Source organism: Azolla caroliniana, unplaced genomic scaffold (genome assembly GCF_043228905.1).
Source record: "Azolla caroliniana isolate FFs.n. ecotype wild unplaced genomic scaffold, voAzoCaro1.0.p SCAF_13, whole genome shotgun sequence".
NCBI classification, from domain to species: Eukaryota; Viridiplantae; Streptophyta; class Polypodiopsida; order Salviniales; family Salviniaceae; genus Azolla; species Azolla caroliniana.
In genome coordinates, this window is record NW_028230448.1 from 15,154,786 (window position 1) to 15,176,127 (window position 21,342).

The following is a 21,342-nucleotide window of genomic DNA, read 5'->3' on the forward strand; positions in this document are numbered from 1 at the left end:
TGTGTCAAACACATATCACGTTTAGTACTAATACTGTTCAAGATTAATACTGTTGGTGTAATTAGTACAAGTTATGTAACTAGGTGTGTAGAAGACATATCATGTTTAGTATTACTTGTGTGCAAAATACCAATCTACATTTGTTGGATTAGTACTTAGTAAGTACTCCATGCTTCATGAATAGTACTAGTTCTGTACTTTGTGAACTAAGTTACTAGTACATTGCTCATGATTAATACTAGTTTTGTAATTTGGGAACTGAGTAGTACTTTGTTCCTTATTAGTACTAGTTTTGTACCTTATTAGTACTAGATCAGTAATCTAGAAAATAAGTGAGTAGTACGAAATGAGGATTAGTACTAATTGTGTAATTTGACTAAGTCAGTGGTACATTGTTGAGTAGTACATTGTTCAGGATTAGTACTAATTGTGTAATTTGACTAAGTCAGTGGTACAATGTTCGGGATTAGTACTCCTTGTGTAATTTGCTAACTAAGTGAGTAGTATATTGTGCATGATTAGTACTACTTGTGTAAATTGGGAACTAAGTGAGCATTACGTTGTTCGGGATTAGTACTCCTTGTGTAATTAGGTAACTAAGTGAGTAGTATATTGTGCATGATTAGTACTACTTGTGTAAATTGGGAACTAAGTGAGCAGTACATTGTTCGGGATTAGTACTCCTTGTGTAATTTGCTAACTAAGTGAGTAGTATATTGTGCATGATTAGTACTACTTGTGTAAATTGGGAACTAAGTGAGCATTACGTTGTTCGGCATTAGTACTCCTTGTGTAATTTGCTAACTAAGTAAGTAGTATATTGTGCATGATTAGTACTACTTGTGTAAATTGGGAACTAAGTGAGCATTACGTTGTTCGGGATTAGTACTAGTTCAGTGATTTAGGAAATAAGTGAGTAGTACATTGTTCAAGATTAGTACTACTTATTAATTTGACTTAGTCAGTGGTACATTTTTCGGGATTAGTACTTGTGTAATTTGGTAACTAAGTGAGTAGTATATTGTGCCTGATTAGTACTACTTGTGTATGTTGTGCATGATTAGTACTAATCGTGTAAATTGGGAACTAAGTGAGCAGTACAGTGTTCCTTATTAGTACTAGTTCAATAATTTAGGAACTATGTGAGTAGTACATTGTTCATGACTGGTACATTGTGTAAAATGGGAAGCAGCTCTTGTGACCTACATTATATATTTTAGATGATGGTACTAACATTCAAGGTTTTTTTGTTTCTTGCAATGAATGTTGTAGTGTCAAGCAACTCCACGCCAGGGAAGGTAATGGAACAACCAGCCCCTGTGCCTAAACCCTCAATATCTGCTGCACATTCCAAGGTTCAGGGACCATCATTACCAATAACCTATGATTTTTATGATGAGGATGAATGTATGAGAAGGGCCATTGGAGCAGTGGAACATATGCTTCTACAAACAAATTCCCCAAGCTCCGGTCAACATCAAGAAATAGAGCCCACTAAGAAGAGAAATGCAGTTTCTTTACAAATAGAGCCCAGTAAGAAGAGAAATGCTGCAAGAATGTTGTATGGAAACGGCAAGAAAGGCAAAGTTGAATGCAATGGTGAGTCATATAAGTTCTCACCTGTCTGGAGCATTGTCAACCTAATCCATTGTCTAATACCATGTACTTGTGTTACTAGCTGATGATGAAATGATATTTGGTGACGGAGATACGAGTCCAAAACCTGATCATGAAGACGAATTTATCACACTCCCAGGTACACGTCAAAAGCCAGACTTTGAAAACAATGATTTAGCTCATAACAACCCTATTCTTGTTGTTATTATAGATCATAACAACACTGTTGAGCACCTAGATGTTGTGGAGAAGATGACCGAGCCCACCACTTGCAATGGGGTATCTACGGCTGTACAGTATGACGATGTAACATTAGGTAAAAATGTGGCCCTAAACCCTATGTTCATTGTTTGCAAACTTTTGAGTATGTGAGTTCATACCAATATTCTTTGGAATCCCACTAATTAGGTTTACAAGAGCAGTCTGATTCCCAACTGCAATCAAATGAATCGGGAACTTCATGGAGCACAAGTGCAGAATCAGATTCCCATCAGAGTCAGAATCAAATTAACCTTTGCAAGGAGGCAGACTCTAGAAGCACATCTTCCACACATGAGGATTGTGAGAAAAACGAAGCATTCATATGTGAAGAGCAGCTGGCATGTACAAACAACACTATGTCTAAAGAAGCCTATGAGTGTGGAAAGAATATGGCAAGTACTGAAGAGAAGATTGAAGCCCATGAAGAGTGTGGAAAGAATATGGCAAGTACTGAAGAGAAGACTGATTGTACTGATAATGTGGCAAGTGCTGAAGAGAAGACTGATTGTACTGATAATGTGCTAGTACTATCTAAAGATTCCCATGAGGATCATGGAAAGAACATTGCTAGCAATGAAGAGGAGCTTGATTGTACTGAGAATGTGCTAGTAGTGTCTTGTGAAGCCCATGAGGATCGTGGAAAGAACATCGCTTTCCCTGAAGATAAGCCTGTTTGTACAGAATCCCATGAGGAGTGTAGAGTGAACAACGTTACTAATGAAGGTGGGCCTGATTGTACTCAGAGCGAACAACGTTGTCTTAAGAATGAGGTGACATCCATCGTACAAGAGGAGTTGACCATGACTACTGCCACGGTCCACATACAGGAGTCTAATAAGAACGAGTGTATAGGCATCGGTGATGATGATAGGGCAATAAAGATCGTTAGGAGTACAAGCATTCAGGAGATGAGTGATAATTTGTCTATCGACAGCACCTTTGTGGATTTGTGTACAAGCATTGCAGTTGCAGAAAACATAGTTGCTCTCTCAAGCTTGCCACCAGTACAAGGTGCCCGCGCATCCACGCCTGTCTCTGATGCCTCTGATGATGAAGTGCCACTTAGTCAGCTCATACCTAAAGGCTTTAAGATAAAGAAGAATGTAAAATCAGAAAAATCTGGCACCAACAACAAGCGCATTACAAGATCGGCCAAGTTACCCTCTAGTGCCTGATTGTCTTTCGATTGTACTTGAACTTTAGTTGTTAGTGATGTCTGAAATTGAACTATTTGGATACCAAAATACTGTTTCAATTGCCAATGTAAAAAATCCAGTTCATGAATCTGAAATAGTTATACCAGTGTGAAATCAAGTTCATGTTTAAGGATTGCTTCTATATTTTGCTCATCAACATATATCAAAAACAATGGGAATATACTTTTTGATCTAAGTATTCTTATTTTACAACGTTTTGTTTCTTTTTTGAGATCATCTCCTAATCCTCGCAAAGTCTTTCAGTCTATTGTAGATAAAATGCTTGAAAGTCTTCTTAGCTTGCTAGGAAAATTTAGGTTTTTAGGTGTTGATGATGAGAAACAGAAAATATCGAGTATCGGGTGTTATTGAAGATATCCTGAAGTATAGACTGTTTCATCAATCCCATTTGGACGGTAACCAGAATGTGTGCAAATTGTTGAAGCAATGTGGGCCATATTTTGATGATATCATCCCAAAGGATGAATCATCCACTAACAGTAGTAAGGAAACACATACCTTTTTGAGCTATCACAAATTATTGTTTCAGAAGTTGGATTATTTTGTTAAGGAAAGGAAGGTTTGTACTTTAAAATCCATAGCCTGGATATTCAGGACTTATATACAATAAGTAAAAACTCAGATGGCTTCACAGGACATATCATGAAACAAAAAAGGATTCTGAGAGAATAATTTTCATTGTTGTCTTCACAGAATTCATCGCCCCCTTTGAAAAATGAACTTACAGTAGAAAATCTTACAATATTAAAGTCTTTAATGAATTCAACTAACAATCTTCTCTTCGTAGCAAAAGAAGAGCAGATTTATGTGGCAACAGAGGACACACCAACTCTGCAAAACTCCTATGCTCAAATAACATCAGGAAACATGAGCAATATCGGCAATGAAGAAATCCAAGTCCTGTTGATAACAACTAATATATTATGAAAGATAAGTACAAGTGGTTGAGAGGCATAAACCCTTTGGAAGAAAGACGAAATATATCAATTCATTTGTCAATCATCAAAATTAATAGTGAACTCCAAGTGGATGTTTTTCAGTTTTCTAGTACAATGTATTGATAGGGTGACTTTCAAGCTTTAAATAGAGAGACCTCCCCTAATATGTGCTCATGAACCTCTTGGGGGACCTTGTAGACAGTGTTGTATCCCTTAACCTTGTGCTTTGCTTGAGTCATATTGAATTTGATCGCAAGAATGGCATCAGCGTAGATTATTGCGATGGGTGCTTCTTTTAGTAATGCATATGTGTTCTTGCACTGCGGCAACTTTGCATAATAGTTTCCATACACGACAGACTCACCAACGTTGAAATTGTTGCCCCAACCATCCCTCACCACTTCTTTCAATAATGTCTTTCCTTGCTTGCACACCACAATGTAGTAGTCTTCTAAATCTTCATTCTGAGAATATTTGAGCACTGCAAAATGATCTCCAACTTCTAATAAAACTGCCAAGTCTTGATTTTGGTTGTAGTATACAATATCGTTTGAATGCACATCCTCTTCAATATCATCTTGTAGTTCAGGCTCAAGCTTCTGCAGCTTCCAGGGCTCCACGATTGATAGGTTGATGCATTTATCCCAAGCTTCATCTAGACACATGGAACAAAAGCATGATAAACTACGGAGTAACAATTGGGTTGTGTCCTTGCGGCTAAACCCTAACACACAATGGGTGCTGCGTGTCCCTTTCACGGTTTTACAACCATATGATTTAGTTCTATCGACCTCATCAGCGCGAACTTCAACAAACAATCTGTTCTTACCATCATTTGACATCTTCCATGTTAGCCACTGCACAACATCATGTGCATTTTGTAACTTAGCGCCATTATTATCCAACTGCTCACTTGTAAGGGCACGTTTGATCACAGCCCCCGCGCCATCATGCTCTCCTTTTCCATGTCCAGACCCGAAGTAATTCCATTGCATACGAATATTGAATAAGGAGAAATACCTGCTTTGGTGAGTACAAGATGAGTACAATACTATGAGTACAACATGAGTAAATACTGATTTAGTACAATTCTCTTAAGGACGGACAATACTATGAGTACAAGATGAGTACTTTACATCCTCCTGTAAACACAACATAGTACAAAACCAACACACAACATAGTACAATGTGTCTATGGAGAACCCTTCACATGGATTAATCGATACTTAGTACAATTCTCTTAAGGACGGACAATACTATGAGTACAAGATGAGTACTTTACATCCTCCTGTAAACACAACATAGTACAAAACCAACACACAACATAGTACAATGTGTCTATGGAGAACCCTTCACATGGATTAATCGATACTTAGTACAATTCTCTTAAGGACGGACAATACTATGAGTACAAGATGAGTACTTTACATCCTCCTGTAAACACAACATAGTACAGATAGGACACACAACAAAGTACAATGTGTCTATGGAGAACCCTTCACATGGATTAAAACATAATTAGTACAATTCTCTTAAGGACGGACAATACTATAAGTACAAGATGAGTACTTTACATCCTTTTGTAAACACAACATAGTACAAAACCAACACACAACATAGTACAATGTGTCTATGGAGAACCCTTCACATGGATTAATCGATACTTAGTACAATTCTCTTAAGGACGGACAATACTATGAGTACAAGATGAGTACTTTACATCCTCCTGTAAACACAACATAGTACAGATAGGACACACAACAAAGTACAATGTGTCTATGGAGAACCCTTCACATGGATTAAAACATAATTAGTACAATTCTCTTAAGGACGGACAATACTATGAGTACAAGATGAGTACTTTACATCCTCCTGTAAACACAACATAGTACAGATAGGACACACAACAAAGTACAATGTGTCTATGGAGAACCCTTCACATGGATTAAAACATAATTAGTACAATTCTCTTAAGGACGGACAATACTATAAGTACAAGATGAGTACTTTACATCCTTTTGTAAACACAACATAGTACAGAACCAACACACAACATAGTACAATGTGTCTATGGAGAACACTTCACATGGATTAAAAGTTACTTAGTACAACATAATACAAACAAAATTAGTATGCATGCATCCATTCACAAGTGCAAGATTCGAATAGTTAGAAACATAATTAGTATGCATCGATGTGACTAGTACTGTTTGTTGATAGTTACAAACATAATTAGTATGCATCCACTAACACAAGATTTACTTCCTTACACATTGCATGATAAGTATTAAACATATGGATTAAAAATTACCTGGCGATAAAGTAGAACGATCGTGCCGCCTTAAACTGCGAGGCAGCACCATCAGACCAAACCCAATGACGGTTAAAGGTTAACCCTAGAGAAAATAAATCTGCATGGTGAAGCTTAAAACAATGTTGAACAAATAGTGTATCATGCTTTTTATCATCTGAAATGTAAAATATTGATTTCTTATGTAACTCACCGTCTTGCCTCCAATAGCAAATATGTACAAGTATTGTACATTGATCATTGTACCAATGCATTGATTGAACCTCATTTTGAACTTTAAATGTATAGTTTTCTGCAAAATCAATAACGGATACAATGACACCCGTTGGTAAGTTATTAATACATTCCTTGAACTGTGAATTTTGCCAATAACTCCGGAAGTTATGTGGAATAAACTCCCCAAGTTGTTTCTTAAATTCTGAGACAAGGGTAGCAGCACATGTCTCCTTATATACTTCCTTGATACGCTTAGTTACAACTCCCTTGCCAATATTTTCAGTCACATACTCCAAATATTTCCATTTCACGATATGACTATTTCCTATATCAAGCTCCTGCCTACAAAATAATGGTAGCGGACAAACCTTACATGTTCTTAATAGACATGTACGACGATGCCACTCACACGATGGTTCTTTTTCACAAACACAAGACCTCCATAGCTCAGAAACGGATGCATAAGTCATGTTTCGTGCATTACACCTATTATCCTCCCCATTTGGTCTACAAATCTCACAAGTGCAGACACATAATTCCCCATGTATACCCTTAGAATCAGTACGCATTGCATTCACAGAAACCCTTAACATGTCCATCTTCACATGGTACACACAACAACATGTATTCCTCTCATTTAATTTTCTAACATAAAATGGTTTCAAACCTTGGAACTTGCGGAATCCGACAGTCAAGCTTGGATGTTGGTCTTTAAAGTTCATGTACAATTCAGCCTACATCAACCAATATATATAGCAAACATTAATATACACTTGGTCAAAACAGAAAGTTATGGAATGTGAATTGATATAAAAAAATGGAATACCTCTGTCATCTCCAAGAAGTGTCTAGGGTGAATCTGGTACATACCCTGACTTATTCGTTGTCTACACACGTCCTTCTTATTTGGTGAGACACGCGTATTTTTGGCCCAAAATGAATCCACTTTCTCAATAATCTCTTGAGATAAGGCATCACATCGTCGTCTACGTCCCGACCCCAGCCACTTGAATTTGCTTGAGTGTATATTTCGGCGATGTTTCCTCAAGTTCCTTCTTTGAATACCCAGGGCTAAGGCAACTTTAGTATCACTATATTTTTTTTCTCTCACACCATTCACAACCATGTGTAGGGCTGCCCTCTTTGCAGCAAGTTTGTCTAAGCTCTCTACACCTTTCACTAAGTCTAGGGATGACTTCATAGACTCCACAATCTCTTCTGAAACACATTGGTCCCTAAATTTTATTCTCTCCATGTCTTCATTCAAACTTTGATGGTGTAACACTCTACAAATAATATCCCTACGATCCTCTTCACTAAATCTCTTCGTTATTTCTACCAAATAATGAACTATGTGAAGAACCACTCGTCTCTTAGTCCTTTCAGATATGCATGAGTTACTTGACAACTCACTCTCGTTAGGAACCCCCATTCGGTCACTAGATTTATCCACAAAAATTAAGTGTCTTGCGAAAGTAGTTAATGTTATATAGACTCAACCAAGAAAACACAATCAAATGTTTTTAAATGTGGCCTGCAAAGTGAGAAATATTTTGTTTCAAACATTAGAATTACATATCAAATATGGCAAATGTCAATTCTAAAAATTTAGTACTGAAATATGAAGAAATGAAACATTTTAGTACTGAAAATGAAAAAAATGGATGGAAGGAACCTCCAATGGTGGAGGGAGCGTGGATATATAGACTCAACCAAGAAAACACAATCAAATGTTTTTAAATGTGGCCTGCAAAGTGAGAAATATTTTGTTTCAAACATTAGAATTACATATCAAATATGGCAAATGTCAATTCTAAAAATTTAGTACTGAAATATGAAGAAATGAAACATTTTAGTACTGAAAATGAAAAAAATGGATGGAAGGAACCTCCAATGGTGGAGGGAGCGTGGATATATAGACTCAACCAAGAAAACACAATCAAATGTTTTTAAATGTGGCCTGCAAAGTGAGAAATATTTTGTTTCAAACATTAGAATTACATATCAAATATGGCAAATGTCAATTCTAAAAATTTAGTACTGAAATATGAAGAAATGAAACATTTTAGTACTGAAAATGAAAAAAATGGATGGAAGGAACCTCCAATGGTGGAGGGAGCGTGGATATATAGACTCAACCAAGAAAACACAATCAAATGTTTTTAAATGTGGCCTGCAAAGTGAGAAATATTTTGTTTCAAACATTAGAATTACATATCAAATATGGCAAATGTCAATTCTAAAAATTTAGTACTGAAATATGAAGAAATGAAACATTTTAGTACTGAAAATGAAAAAAATGGATGGAAGGAACCTCCAATGGTGGAGGGAGCGTGGATATATAGACTCAACCAAGAAAACACAATCAAATGTTTTTAAATGTGGCCTGCAAAGTGAGAAATATTTTGTTTCAAACATTAGAATTACATATCAAATATGGCAAATGTCAATTCTAAAAATTTAGTACTGAAATATGAAGAAATGAAACATTTTAGTACTGAAAATGAAAAAAATGGATGGAAGGAACCTCCAATGGTGGAGGGAGCGTGGATATATAGACTCAACCAAGAAAACACAATCAAATGTTTTTAAATGTGGCCTGCAAAGTGAGAAATATTTTGTTTCAAACATTAGAATTACATATCAAATATGGCAAATGTCAATTCTAAAAATTTAGTACTGAAATATGAAGAAATGAAACATTTTAGTACTGAAAATGAAAAAAATGGATGGAAGGAACCTCCAATGGTGGAGGGAGCGTGGATATATAGACTCAACCAAGAAAACACAATCAAATGTTTTTAAATGTGGCCTGCAAAGTGAGAAATATTTTGTTTCAAACATTAGAATTACATATCAAATATGGCAAATGTCAATTCTAAAAATTTAGTACTGAAATATGAAGAAATGAAACATTTTAGTACTGAAAATGAAAAAAATGGATGGAAGGAACCTCCAATGGTGGAGGGAGCGTGGATATATAGACTCAACCAAGAAAACACAATCAAATGTTTTTAAATGTGGCCTGCAAAGTGAGAAATATTTTGTTTCAAACATTAGAATTACATATCAAATATGGCAAATGTCAATTCTAAAAATTTAGTACTGAAATATGAAGAAATGAAACATTTTAGTACTGAAAATGAAAAAAATGGATGGAAGGAACCTCCAATGGTGGAGGGAGCGTGGATATATAGACTCAACCAAGAAAACACAATCAAATGTTTTTAAATGTGGCCTGCAAAGTGAGAAATATTTTGTTTCAAACATTAGAATTACATATCAAATATGGCAAATGTCAATTCTAAAAATTTAGTACTGAAATATGAAGAAATGAAACATTTTAGTACTGAAAATGAAAAAAATGGATGGAAGGAACCTCCAATGGTGGAGGGAGCGTGGATATATAGACTCAACCAAGAAAACACAATCAAATGTTTTTAAATGTGGCCTGCAAAGTGAGAAATATTTTGTTTCAAACATTAGAATTACATATCAAATATGGCAAATGTCAATTCTAAAAATTTAGTACTGAAATATGAAGAAATGAAACATTTTAGTACTGAAAATGAAAAAAATGGATGGAAGGAACCTCCAATGGTGGAGGGAGCGTGGATATATAGACTCAACCAAGAAAACACAATCAAATGTTTTTAAATGTGGCCTGCAAAGTGAGAAATATTTTGTTTCAAACATTAGAATTACATATCAAATATGGCAAATGTCAATTCTAAAAATTTAGTACTGAAATATGAAGAAATGAAACATTTTAGTACTGAAAATGAAAAAAATGGATGGAAGGAACCTCCAATGGTGGAGGGAGCGTGGATATATAGACTCAACCAAGAAAACACAATCAAATGTTTTTAAATGTGGCCTGCAAAGTGAGAAATATTTTGTTTCAAACATTAGAATTACATATCAAATATGGCAAATGTCAATTCTAAAAATTTAGTACTGAAATATGAAGAAATGAAACATTTTAGTACTGAAAATGAAAAAAATGGATGGAAGGAACCTCCAATGGTGGAGGGAGCGTGGATATATAGACTCAACCAAGAAAACACAATCAAATGTTTTTAAATGTGGCCTGCAAAGTGAGAAATATTTTGTTTCAAACATTAGAATTACATATCAAATATGGCAAATGTCAATTCTAAAAATTTAGTACTGAAATATGAAGAAATGAAACATTTTAGTACTGAAAATGAAAAAAATGGATGGAAGGAACCTCCAATGGTGGAGGGAGCGTGGATATATAGACTCAACCAAGAAAACACAATCAAATGTTTTTAAATGTGGCCTGCAAAGTGAGAAATATTTTGTTTCAAACATTAGAATTACATATCAAATATGGCAAATGTCAATTCTAAAAATTTAGTACTGAAATATGAAGAAATGAAACATTTTAGTACTGAAAATGAAAAAAATGGATGGAAGGAACCTCCAATGGTGGAGGGAGCGTGGATATATAGACTCAACCAAGAAAACACAATCAAATGTTTTTAAATGTGGCCTGCAAAGTGAGAAATATTTTGTTTCAAACATTAGAATTACATATCAAATATGGCAAATGTCAATTCTAAAAATTTAGTACTGAAATATGAAGAAATGAAACATTTTAGTACTGAAAATGAAAAAAATGGATGGAAGGAACCTCCAATGGTGGAGGGAGCGTGGATATATAGACTCAACCAAGAAAACACAATCAAATGTTTTTAAATGTGGCCTGCAAAGTGAGAAATATTTTGTTTCAAACATTAGAATTACATATCAAATATGGCAAATGTCAATTCTAAAAATTTAGTACTGAAATATGAAGAAATGAAACATTTTAGTACTGAAAATGAAAAAAATGGATGGAAGGAACCTCCAATGGTGGAGGGAGCGTGGATATATAGACTCAACCAAGAAAACACAATCAAATGTTTTTAAATGTGGCCTGCAAAGTGAGAAATATTTTGTTTCAAACATTAGAATTACATATCAAATATGGCAAATGTCAATTCTAAAAATTTAGTACTGAAATATGAAGAAATGAAACATTTTAGTACTGAAAATGAAAAAAATGGATGGAAGGAACCTCCAATGGTGGAGGGAGCGTGGATATATAGACTCAACCAAGAAAACACAATCAAATGTTTTTAAATGTGGCCAAAAAGTGAGAAATATTTTGTTTCAAACATTAGAATTACATATCAAATATGGCAAATGTCAATTCTAAAAATTTAGTACTGAAATATGAAGAAATGAAACATTTTAGTACTGAAAATGAAAAAAATGGATGGAAGGAACCTCCAATGGTGGAGGGAGCGTGGATATATAGACTCAACCAAGAAAACACAATCAAATGTTTTTAAATGTGGCCTGCAAAGTGAGAAATATTTTGTTTCAAACATTAGAATTACATATCAAATATGGCAAATGTCAATTCTAAAAATTTAGTACTGAAATATGAAGAAATGAAACATTTTAGTACTGAAAATGAAAAAAATGGATGGAAGGAACCTCCAATGGTGGAGGGAGCGTGGATATATAGACTCAACCAAGAAAACACAATCAAATGTTTTTAAATGTGGCCAAAAAGTGAGAAATATTTTGTTTCAAACATTAGAATTACATATCAAATATGGCAAATGTCAATTCTAAAAATTTAGTACTGAAATATGAAGAAATGAAACATTTTAGTACTGAAAATAAAAAAAAGGATGGAAGGAACCTCCAATGGTGGAGGGAGCGTTGGATATGCCGCCTCGATTTGGTGGAAGGAACCTCCAATGGTGGAGGGAGCGTGGATATGCAGCCTCGATTTGGTGGAAGGAACCTCCAATGGTGGAGGGAGCGTTGGATATGCCGCCTCGATTTGGTGGAAGGAACCTCCAATGCCGCCTCGATTTGGTGGAAAAAGCCCCAAATCACCACGACATCAACTGCAATCGGTGGAAGTACGAAAGTCGTTGTCAAAGAAGTGACTATTGGCTGCTACCTAAACCCTCAGAACAGTCTCTGTACCTCAACCGAAACCTAACAAAAACAGAAACCCTAAAAAAATCAGAAATCCTCAACTCAAACTCTCCAACCAGACATGGATGTCTGAGATATAGATTGAAGGAAAATCAGAAACGTGACATGGATGTCTGTGATGAAAAGCTCAGAGAGATAGAGGAAGAACAGTATGAGGGGAATCGCCAAAACGACGTGAGGGGAAGCGCCAAAATCGACGTGAGGGGAAAATAGCCCCCAAAATGGAAGAACATCTCCTCACGTGTTCCCCCCACTCCTTCTACAGTAAATGACACTTGTACTACAGTCACCCCACTCTCCAAAATCGATTTTCTTTTTCTCTAATTTTTTTTCTGAATTATTCAGTACTAACAGTATTGAAAGTACTGACAATTTTTGTGGCCAAAAACAGTACTTTTTTGGTACCCCGTAGCGTGCTTCGACCCAGAGGGAATAGATGTAAGGGGATCTAAAATGAGTTATGAGGACTTGTTAATACTTCACCACCAACGCATGGGACATGCCTCTTATGGCATTTTGAGTAAGGTGTATCCACACCTTTTTGAAAAGGCGGATAAAACAAAACTTGTTTGTGATGCATGTGAATTTGGTAAGCTTACTAAAAGTTCATATGCTAGTTCATGTCATAGGAGTTCCCATGCATTTGATGTAATACACTCCGATGTTTGGGGACCATGTCCCACAAGTTCTATTAATGGATATCGATATTTTGTCTCTTTCATTGACTGCTTCTCTCATGTGACATGGTTATATTTGATGAGAAAAAAAGAAGAAGTATTTGCTTGTTTTAAAGATTTTCATAGAGCAGTTCAAATTCAATATGGTGCAGTAGTAAAAGTGTTGAGGTCTGATAATGGAACATAGTATGCTAACATGACATTTAGGGCATACCTCTCAGATCAAGGAATACAACATCAAACTACATGCCCATATACACCAGAACAAAATGGAGTAATAGAGAGGAAGAATAGACATATTCTAGAGGTAATGAGAAGCATGATGATTTCTATGAATGTCCCAAAGTAGTTGTGGGGACAGGCAGTTTTGACGGTTGCCACATTGATCAATAGAATGCCCTCTAGAGTATTGGAGTGGAAGTCTCCATGTGAGTTGTTGCAAGGCAATAACTCTGGAATCCTTCCTTTGAAGGTGTTTGGATGTGTGTGTTTTGTAAAGGACAGTAGACCATATGTAGGAAAACTTGATCCTAAAGTTGTAAAATGTGTATTTGTGGGATACTTTGCCACACAAAAAGGCTATGTTTGTTGGAGTCCAGTAGAGAAGAGATTATTTGTGAGCATGGATGTGCACTTCAGAGAGACAGAGCCATATTATAAACAAGGGGTAACTTCACCCTTTGATGACTTAATTCAGACTGAAAATATGAGGGAAGGAGATAATTGTGAGAGGTTGCTAAAAATAGGATAAATTCCTTTGCTGATCCCTACATCAGCTGAGAAACAAGTGAGCGTAGGAGGTACGGAAGAAGAAGGAAACGAAGACAAGGAGCCTATATGTGTTGGGACTCAAGTTGAGGGGGAGCTAAAGGTGTATACAAGGAAGAGGAGGCAGAAAGACAGAAATGTGAACACGTCTTCAACACCACATGTGCCATCAAGTTCCATGTCCTGACTTGCCTCGACTTCTGAAATACCTACAGAACTCCCGAACCTAGAAATCACAGGTGATATGATTTCCTCTCCTTCTCCTATCAAGATTAGGAGGACTTCTCGCAGTAATGCAAGGGTCCCTCCTGATCGTTATGGTTTTCCTCATGATATTGCTCAGTTTATCTCTTATTCTAACATATCAGCTACACATAGAGCATTCATTGCATCATTAGACTCTGTCACTTTACCCAAGTGTTGGCAGGTTGCTAAAGAAGATCCAAAATGGAAAGCAACCATGCAAGAAGAACTCGGAGCTCTTGAGAAGAACAAAACTTGGGAGATTGTGTCACTACCACCAGGAAAGAAGGCGGTTGGGTGCAAATGGGTGTTTACAATAAAACAGACCCCAGAGGGAAAAATAGATCGATACAAGGCACGATTGGTGGCTAAAGGATATAGTCAGACATATGGCATTGACTATGATGAGACTTTTGCACCTGTGGCGAAGATGAGCACTGTTAGAACACTTATTTCCTTAGCAGTGAATAAGGATTGGAAATTACATCAATTAGATGTAAAAAATGCATTCCTTCATGGAGAGTTGATGGAGGAAGTGTACATGGATGTTCCCCCAGGTTTCGGTACAATTCAAACAATAGGTAAGGTTTGCAAACTTAGGAAGTCGCTTTATGGACTAAAGCAATCTCCTCGAGCCTGGTTCGACAGGTTAAGAAGGGCTATGGTGGGTATGGGATACCAATAGACGAATGCAGACCATACAATGTTCTTTCGACAACACAAGGAGCATACTACATTGCTTGCAGTGTATGTGGATGATATAATTATCATGGGTAACGATGAAGGAGAAATTGCCCAACTGAAGATGCAATTGGGTAAAGAGTTTGAGGTGAAGGATCTAGGATTGCTATGATACTTTCTTGGAATTGAGGTAGCTCGTGGAGCAGAAGGAGTTCTATCTCAGCGGAAATATGTACTAGATCTTCTCAAAGAAACTGGAATGTTGGGTTGTAGGCCTGTAGCTTCTCCAATCGACCAAAAGATCAAGTTAACTGAACTTGCGGGAGAGAAAGTTGATCGTGAAAGGTATCAAAGATTGGTAGGTCAGCTGATTTATTTGACCCACACCCGTCCAGATATCTCATTTGCAGTAAGTGTGGTAAGTCGCTACATGCATGATCCGAGGAAAGATCATATGGATGCAGTGTACCATATTCTGAGATATCTCAAAGGTGTCCCAGGGAAGGGATTAATCTTCAGAAAACATGGTCATTTTAACATTGAGGGCTATTGTGATTCTGATTGGGCCAGTTGTGTTGATGACAGGAAATCCACATCAGGATACTGCATGTTTGTTGGAGGCAATCTGGTCTCTTGGAAGAGTAAGAAACAGTCAGTAGTAGCAAGGTCAACAGCCGAAGCAGAGTATAGAGCTATTGCTATAGGAGTTGCAGAGATGTTATGGCTGCGAACTCTCCTAGTAGAACTAAAGGTGAATCAAGAAAATCAGATGATGCTGTGGTGAGACAATAAGTCAACAATCAACATTGCCAACAATCCAGTACAACACGATAGGACCAAACACATCGAAATCGACAGGTTCTTTATCAAGGAAAAGCTTGATAATGGAATATTAAAATTGAGTCATGTTTCTACTGAACATCATGTAGCAGATTGTCTTACAAAGGGACTTGGGCCAGTAAGTCTTATTAGATTGTGTGACAAGATGGGCTTAGTGGATATTTTTCGCCCATCTTGAGGGGGAGTGTTGAGAATGTTTAAAAGTTATAACGGCTAGCCCAACGACTAGTTAGTTTCAACAACTAGTTAGCCCAATGGCCAGATCTTGGCCTTTATAAAGAGGGACTTTCTCCTCATGTAAATAGAAGAGATCTCTGTATTTTTCTCCCTCCTACCAATGTATATTACTGAACAAATGTGCTTTCTCATATTTCTTTACAGTCTCCAAATCTGAAAATTAATAAACACATAAGCAATTCTCCCTTTCACTCCCTAGAAATGCTTCATCCTCCATTAAAATCATCCATCTCTTCCACAAATTTAGATGAAGTATATAATACATTTCCCCCACCTTTTCCCTCTATAAGGACGGCTTCCCCAAGCAAAGTTGCCATGTTGATGATGGAAATCTCCCAAACGATGTACCATCTCGAGTCATCCTTATCACAAAAATTCTTTGTTTAGTCCACATCAACCATCTCGCCGAATATCGCCAAGTTCTTGTATAAATAACAACAAAATGAATGTAGACTATTTCCTCCTTCCCTCATGATCTGCTTTGCCCCCACACCATCATCACTTATCCTCTCGTCATGTTACCACACCATCATCGATCATCGTAGTGAGAAGCCTAAAATCTTCTTCATTCAGTCCACATAATAAAGAAAAGAGGAAAACATTCTCCAAATCTGAAAATTAATAAACACATAAGCAATTCTCCCTTTCACTCCCTAGAAATGCTTCATCCTCCATTAAAATCATCCATCTCTTCCACAAATTTAGATGAAGTATATAATACATTTCCCCCACCTTTTCCCTCTATAAGGACGGCTTCCCCAAGCAAAGTTGCCATGTTGATGATGGAAATCTCCCAAACGATGTACCATCTCGAGTCATCCTTATCACAAAAATTCTTTGTTTAGTCCACATCAACCATCTCGCCGAATATCGCCAAGTTCTTGTATAAATAACAACAAAATGAATGTAGACTATTTCCTCCTTCCCTCATGATCTGCTTTGCCCCCACACCATCATCACTTATCCTCTCGTCATGTTACCACACCATCATCGATCATCGTAGTGAGAAGCCTAAAATCTTCTTCATTCAGTCCACATAATAAAGAAAAGAGGAAAACATTCTCCAAATCTGAAAATTAATAAACACATAAGCAATTCTCCCTTTCACTCCCTAGAAATGCTTCATCCTCCATTAAAATCATCCATCTCTTCCATATATTTAGATGAAGTATATACATACATTCCCCCCCCCCCCCTTTCCCTCTATAAGGACGACTTCCCCAAGCAAAGTTGTCCTTATAACATCAACCATGTCAATGACGGAAATCTCCCAAACGATGTACCTATGACAACAAAATGATATTATAGTAACCTTATTACCTCAAAAAAACAATGCTTCTGTCCCCACACCATCTTGAGTCATCCTTAAAACAAAAAATTCTTTGTTCAGTCCACATCAACCATCTCGCTGAATATCGCCAAGTTCATGTCTAAATAACAACAAAATTAATCTAGAGTATTTCTTCCTCCCCTCATGATCTACCTCGGCCCCCACACCATCATCACTCATCCTCTCATCATATTGCTATGATTCAATCCATACCGTCACACCATTATCCGTCATTGTAGTGAGAAACCTAAAGTCTTCTTCATTCAAACCACATCAACATGTCGATGACGCCGACCATCTTGGCATCCTTCTCGCTGATGCCCGCCAACATCCTTCTCACGATATTAGCTTCAGCCCCTACAACATCATCAACCATCCTTACAAAAATAGAAAATGAACTTTATCTAATCTACATCAATCATCTCGCCATCGTTGATGATCACCAACATATCAACATATCAAAAAGGGCTAATAGATTTAGAATCCCTGATTCCGTTTTTCTTAGAGAAGATTGTCAAGATTTTGTTCATAGTATTTGGTCTTGTTATCATTATGATGTGGATGTTATCTTGATTAATGTGGTTCATGTGTTGAAGGAAATTCAAGATTTTTTTCAAAGTAAAACGAAAGCTTTGTACCTTGATTATGATTCCAAGATTGGAAGATATAAGCGAGCTTTGACAACACTACAACATTTGCAACAAAGGTGGCCTAGGTCGGTAGATTTGGCGGTGAGAATTATTGACGTTGGGAAACCGATTACTGATATACAATTGTAGAAGTCAGATTTTTGGTATCATAAATCCTTTGGAAGATGGATTAGACAGGCTGTTACGGTTTGTAAAGAGTTTTTTCAACCTCATCGTATTAAATAAAAAAAGTCTCAACCGGCAAGTATGAGACGAGTTGATGGATCTTTTACATAAGATGTGGTAGAGATGAGGGATATAACATCACCTTTTTATAGTCATTTGTTGACAACAACTCCAATTTCAAGAAATAATTTGATTAAGAGGGATTTTGTATGGGCTTCGGTCTCTAATAGAGTTTCATTTGAAATGCAGATTGCTTTGCTTGCTCCGTTGCAACCTTCAAAAGTTTTATTAGTAGTAAAGGCTTTAGGTAAGGATGTTTGGCCAAGTGTTGATGGGATGGGGGTCTCATGGTATATAGAGTATTGGGATCTGATAGGTAATGTTTTGACTTCTGCCTACCAACAAATTATTGATCATGGTTATATGCCTCAGGAATGGACAGAAGGCCTAATATATTTGATTCCGAAGGGGGACAAACCTCTGGATGATATTCGAAAATGGAGGCCTATAACACTACTTAATGTTGTATATAAGATTTTAGCTAAAACAATAGCAAGGAGGGTGCAATCTTTTTTACCTCAACTAATTCATGATCCGCAGATGGGTTTTGTTCAAGAGAGAAGTATTTTTTATAACCTTTTTTTGTTTTGATTTCGAGAAGGCTTATGACAGAGTGGATTTGGATTTCATGGAAGGGACATTAATGCGAATGGGCTTTCCAATGCAATGGATTAGGGCTGTCGCAACTTTGTATAGGACTGCTCATGGTTCTCTTTTGTTTGCAGACGATGTTGGTTGTAGATTTTCAATTTCGCGATCAATAACAAGGGTGTCTGTTGGCTCCCTTTTTGTTTATTTTAGTCTCTGAAGCTTTTTCTGATTACCTTAGTAGTAGGAGTGTCAATATTCATGGTATAACCTTACCTATACAGGGATATGCAACTACGACTGTTGATTCAGAATTTGCTAATGATACCGCTTTATATGTTTCTGCAGAAAAGGAGAACTTGTTGAATCTTCAACAAGCGGTAACAGATTTTTGTGATGCTTCAGGAGCTTTGATTAATTGGGACAAGTCCATGGGATTTTGGGTCGCGTCTTCCTCTCCTCCACAAGATGTGTGAACCCCTAGTTTTATTTGGGTACCTTGAGGTAAAGCGGTAAGGTATTTGGGTTGTCAAGTTGGGCTAGAATTGTCAGCAGAAGGTATGGTAACACCCCTTTTGTTACGGGTTAGAAATAAATTGTTGTATTGGGATACAACTAATTTGTCTTTACCAGGAAGGGTAGTTGTGGCAAACTCGGTTTTGCTCGGATCAATGTGGTATGTTGCATCAACCTGGTTATTTTCACGTTCTATTATATTAAAATTACAATGTTTAGTTCGTAATTTTATTTTGGGTGCTTCACTGGGACCAAGGGATGTTGCAAAAATTGGTTGGTCGGTTTTAATCCGGCCAATAAGTGAAGGAGGATTGGGCTTAATAGATCCTATGTTCCAAAGTAAGGCTCTTCTTGCGAAGCATGTTGTGAGAGGATTTATGCCTGGGGATGAGTTGTGGAAAAATTTATGGTTGTTGTATCTTAGCAACATTAAGCCTACTATAGGAGGACAATGGCAGGATAGCTTTAGATAATTGTTTAATTTTGAATTTCCAATTAAGCCTCAAAATGTTGGTTCTAGGAGATTTTTTATAGGTATTTTGAGGGCATTGAAGGACATTAGAGAGGCTCTTCTATTTCAACTGTCATCAATAGACGCCCAATTTCTAAGGCAACCATTGCTATGGAATCCTTTGTTTACTGATAACTCTGGTTGTGTTTTAGGTATTAAGCTGCATTTATCACGGGGGAAAATGGACTTAGGACCAGCTGCAAGTGTGGCTGATTGGGAGCGGTTTCAATTTCTCTCAAATGAGGAGAAACAACAACTCCTGTCTTCATTACGTGGGGGATGTTTGATGTCTGTTCACATTCAATAGGCTTTTCGGAATTGTCAAAGGCAAATTAGCTTACATAATAATTGTACATGGTATGGTCTTTTCTCTCCTTTGGGCATTTTATTAGGTGCCAAGGCATACACTAACGAGTGTAGAATAAGATTTTATGAGGTTGGAGATGTTGGTTTTTTGTATTTAGTGGAAGAAGAAGTTGAAGTTATGCAACTAGCCTCCCAAAAACCCATTAGGGTCATTGCTAGGTTAGACAAGAAGATTTTCCTCGACTCCTAACCCTTTTTTGGCAGACCATGCATGACAACTGTGGGCATTTCAAAGTAAGCCGGTGGAATAATTGAATTGGGATCCGGTTGATTATGCATGGTTGCTGGTTGGAAGGTCCTCGATAAATGAACAAGAAAGTAGGACTATTCCTTTTTTCTAGTATTCTGTGGCCTATGGGAGACACTTCTTGTTGCATCGGCATTGCTTAAGTCCTGCTGCACAAAAGTATTGGGAGTCAGGTGCAATATCCTCTCAATATCTGGCAGCTTACTGAAAAAGTTTAAGGGCTCAACCATGTCTGCGGAGAGCCATTTCTTTTAAGTGGTTATTACTTCATTATGCTTTACTTGTAGGTTTTCATCTAAAAGGACAAGTTGATGATCGCCATAGTGTGTGTTGCCAATTACAAGAGGAGACTTTGAAACATTTGTTTTGGACTTGTATTGCAGCTCGAAAATATTGGGGAAGAGTATTGAGAATGTTTTCGTGTGAATATAGAGGAGTGATTTTTACATGGGGAGCTATTTTTTTGGGGTCTTTAGATGTGCAGGTATCCATGTACGAAGGGGAACAATGTGCGGAAGCATTGTGTGTATCGGAGAATAGAATTGAAGCGGTTTGCCCGAACATTGCGGGTGGTAAATATTTTAAAAAGTCTTTTGTTTGGAATACTGTTTCGATTAATGCTTTATGGGTGTGGTGGAAGTGTCGGTGCACCAAGAAATATGAAGGTATCGAGTAGAATAGAATTGAAGCAGTTTGCCCAAACATTGCGGGTGGTAAATATTTTAAAAAGTCTTTTGTTTGGAATATTGTTTCGATTAATGCTTTATGGTTGTGGTGGAAGTGTCGGTGCAACAAGAAATATGAAGGTATCGAGTATAATGTGGTGGATATGATAAAGACGTTTTGGGACAACTTGGTACACACAGTTAAGGGAGAGTA

General features: G+C 36.9%; 1 protein-coding gene across 1 annotated transcript; it reads left to right on the forward strand.

The window, feature by feature from the left end:
• Positions 1-1,439: 1,439 nt before the first annotated feature.
• Positions 1,440-14,216, forward strand: LOC147856293 (uncharacterized). The gene is made up of 4 exons (XM_087329113.1): positions 1,440-1,599; positions 1,679-1,756; positions 1,829-1,933; positions 14,038-14,216. Exons 1-4 carry the CDS (start codon positions 1,440-1,442, stop codon positions 14,214-14,216), a joined length of 522 nt encoding a protein of 173 aa, XP_087185239.1.
• The last annotated feature ends 7,126 nt before the right edge of the window (positions 14,217-21,342 follow it).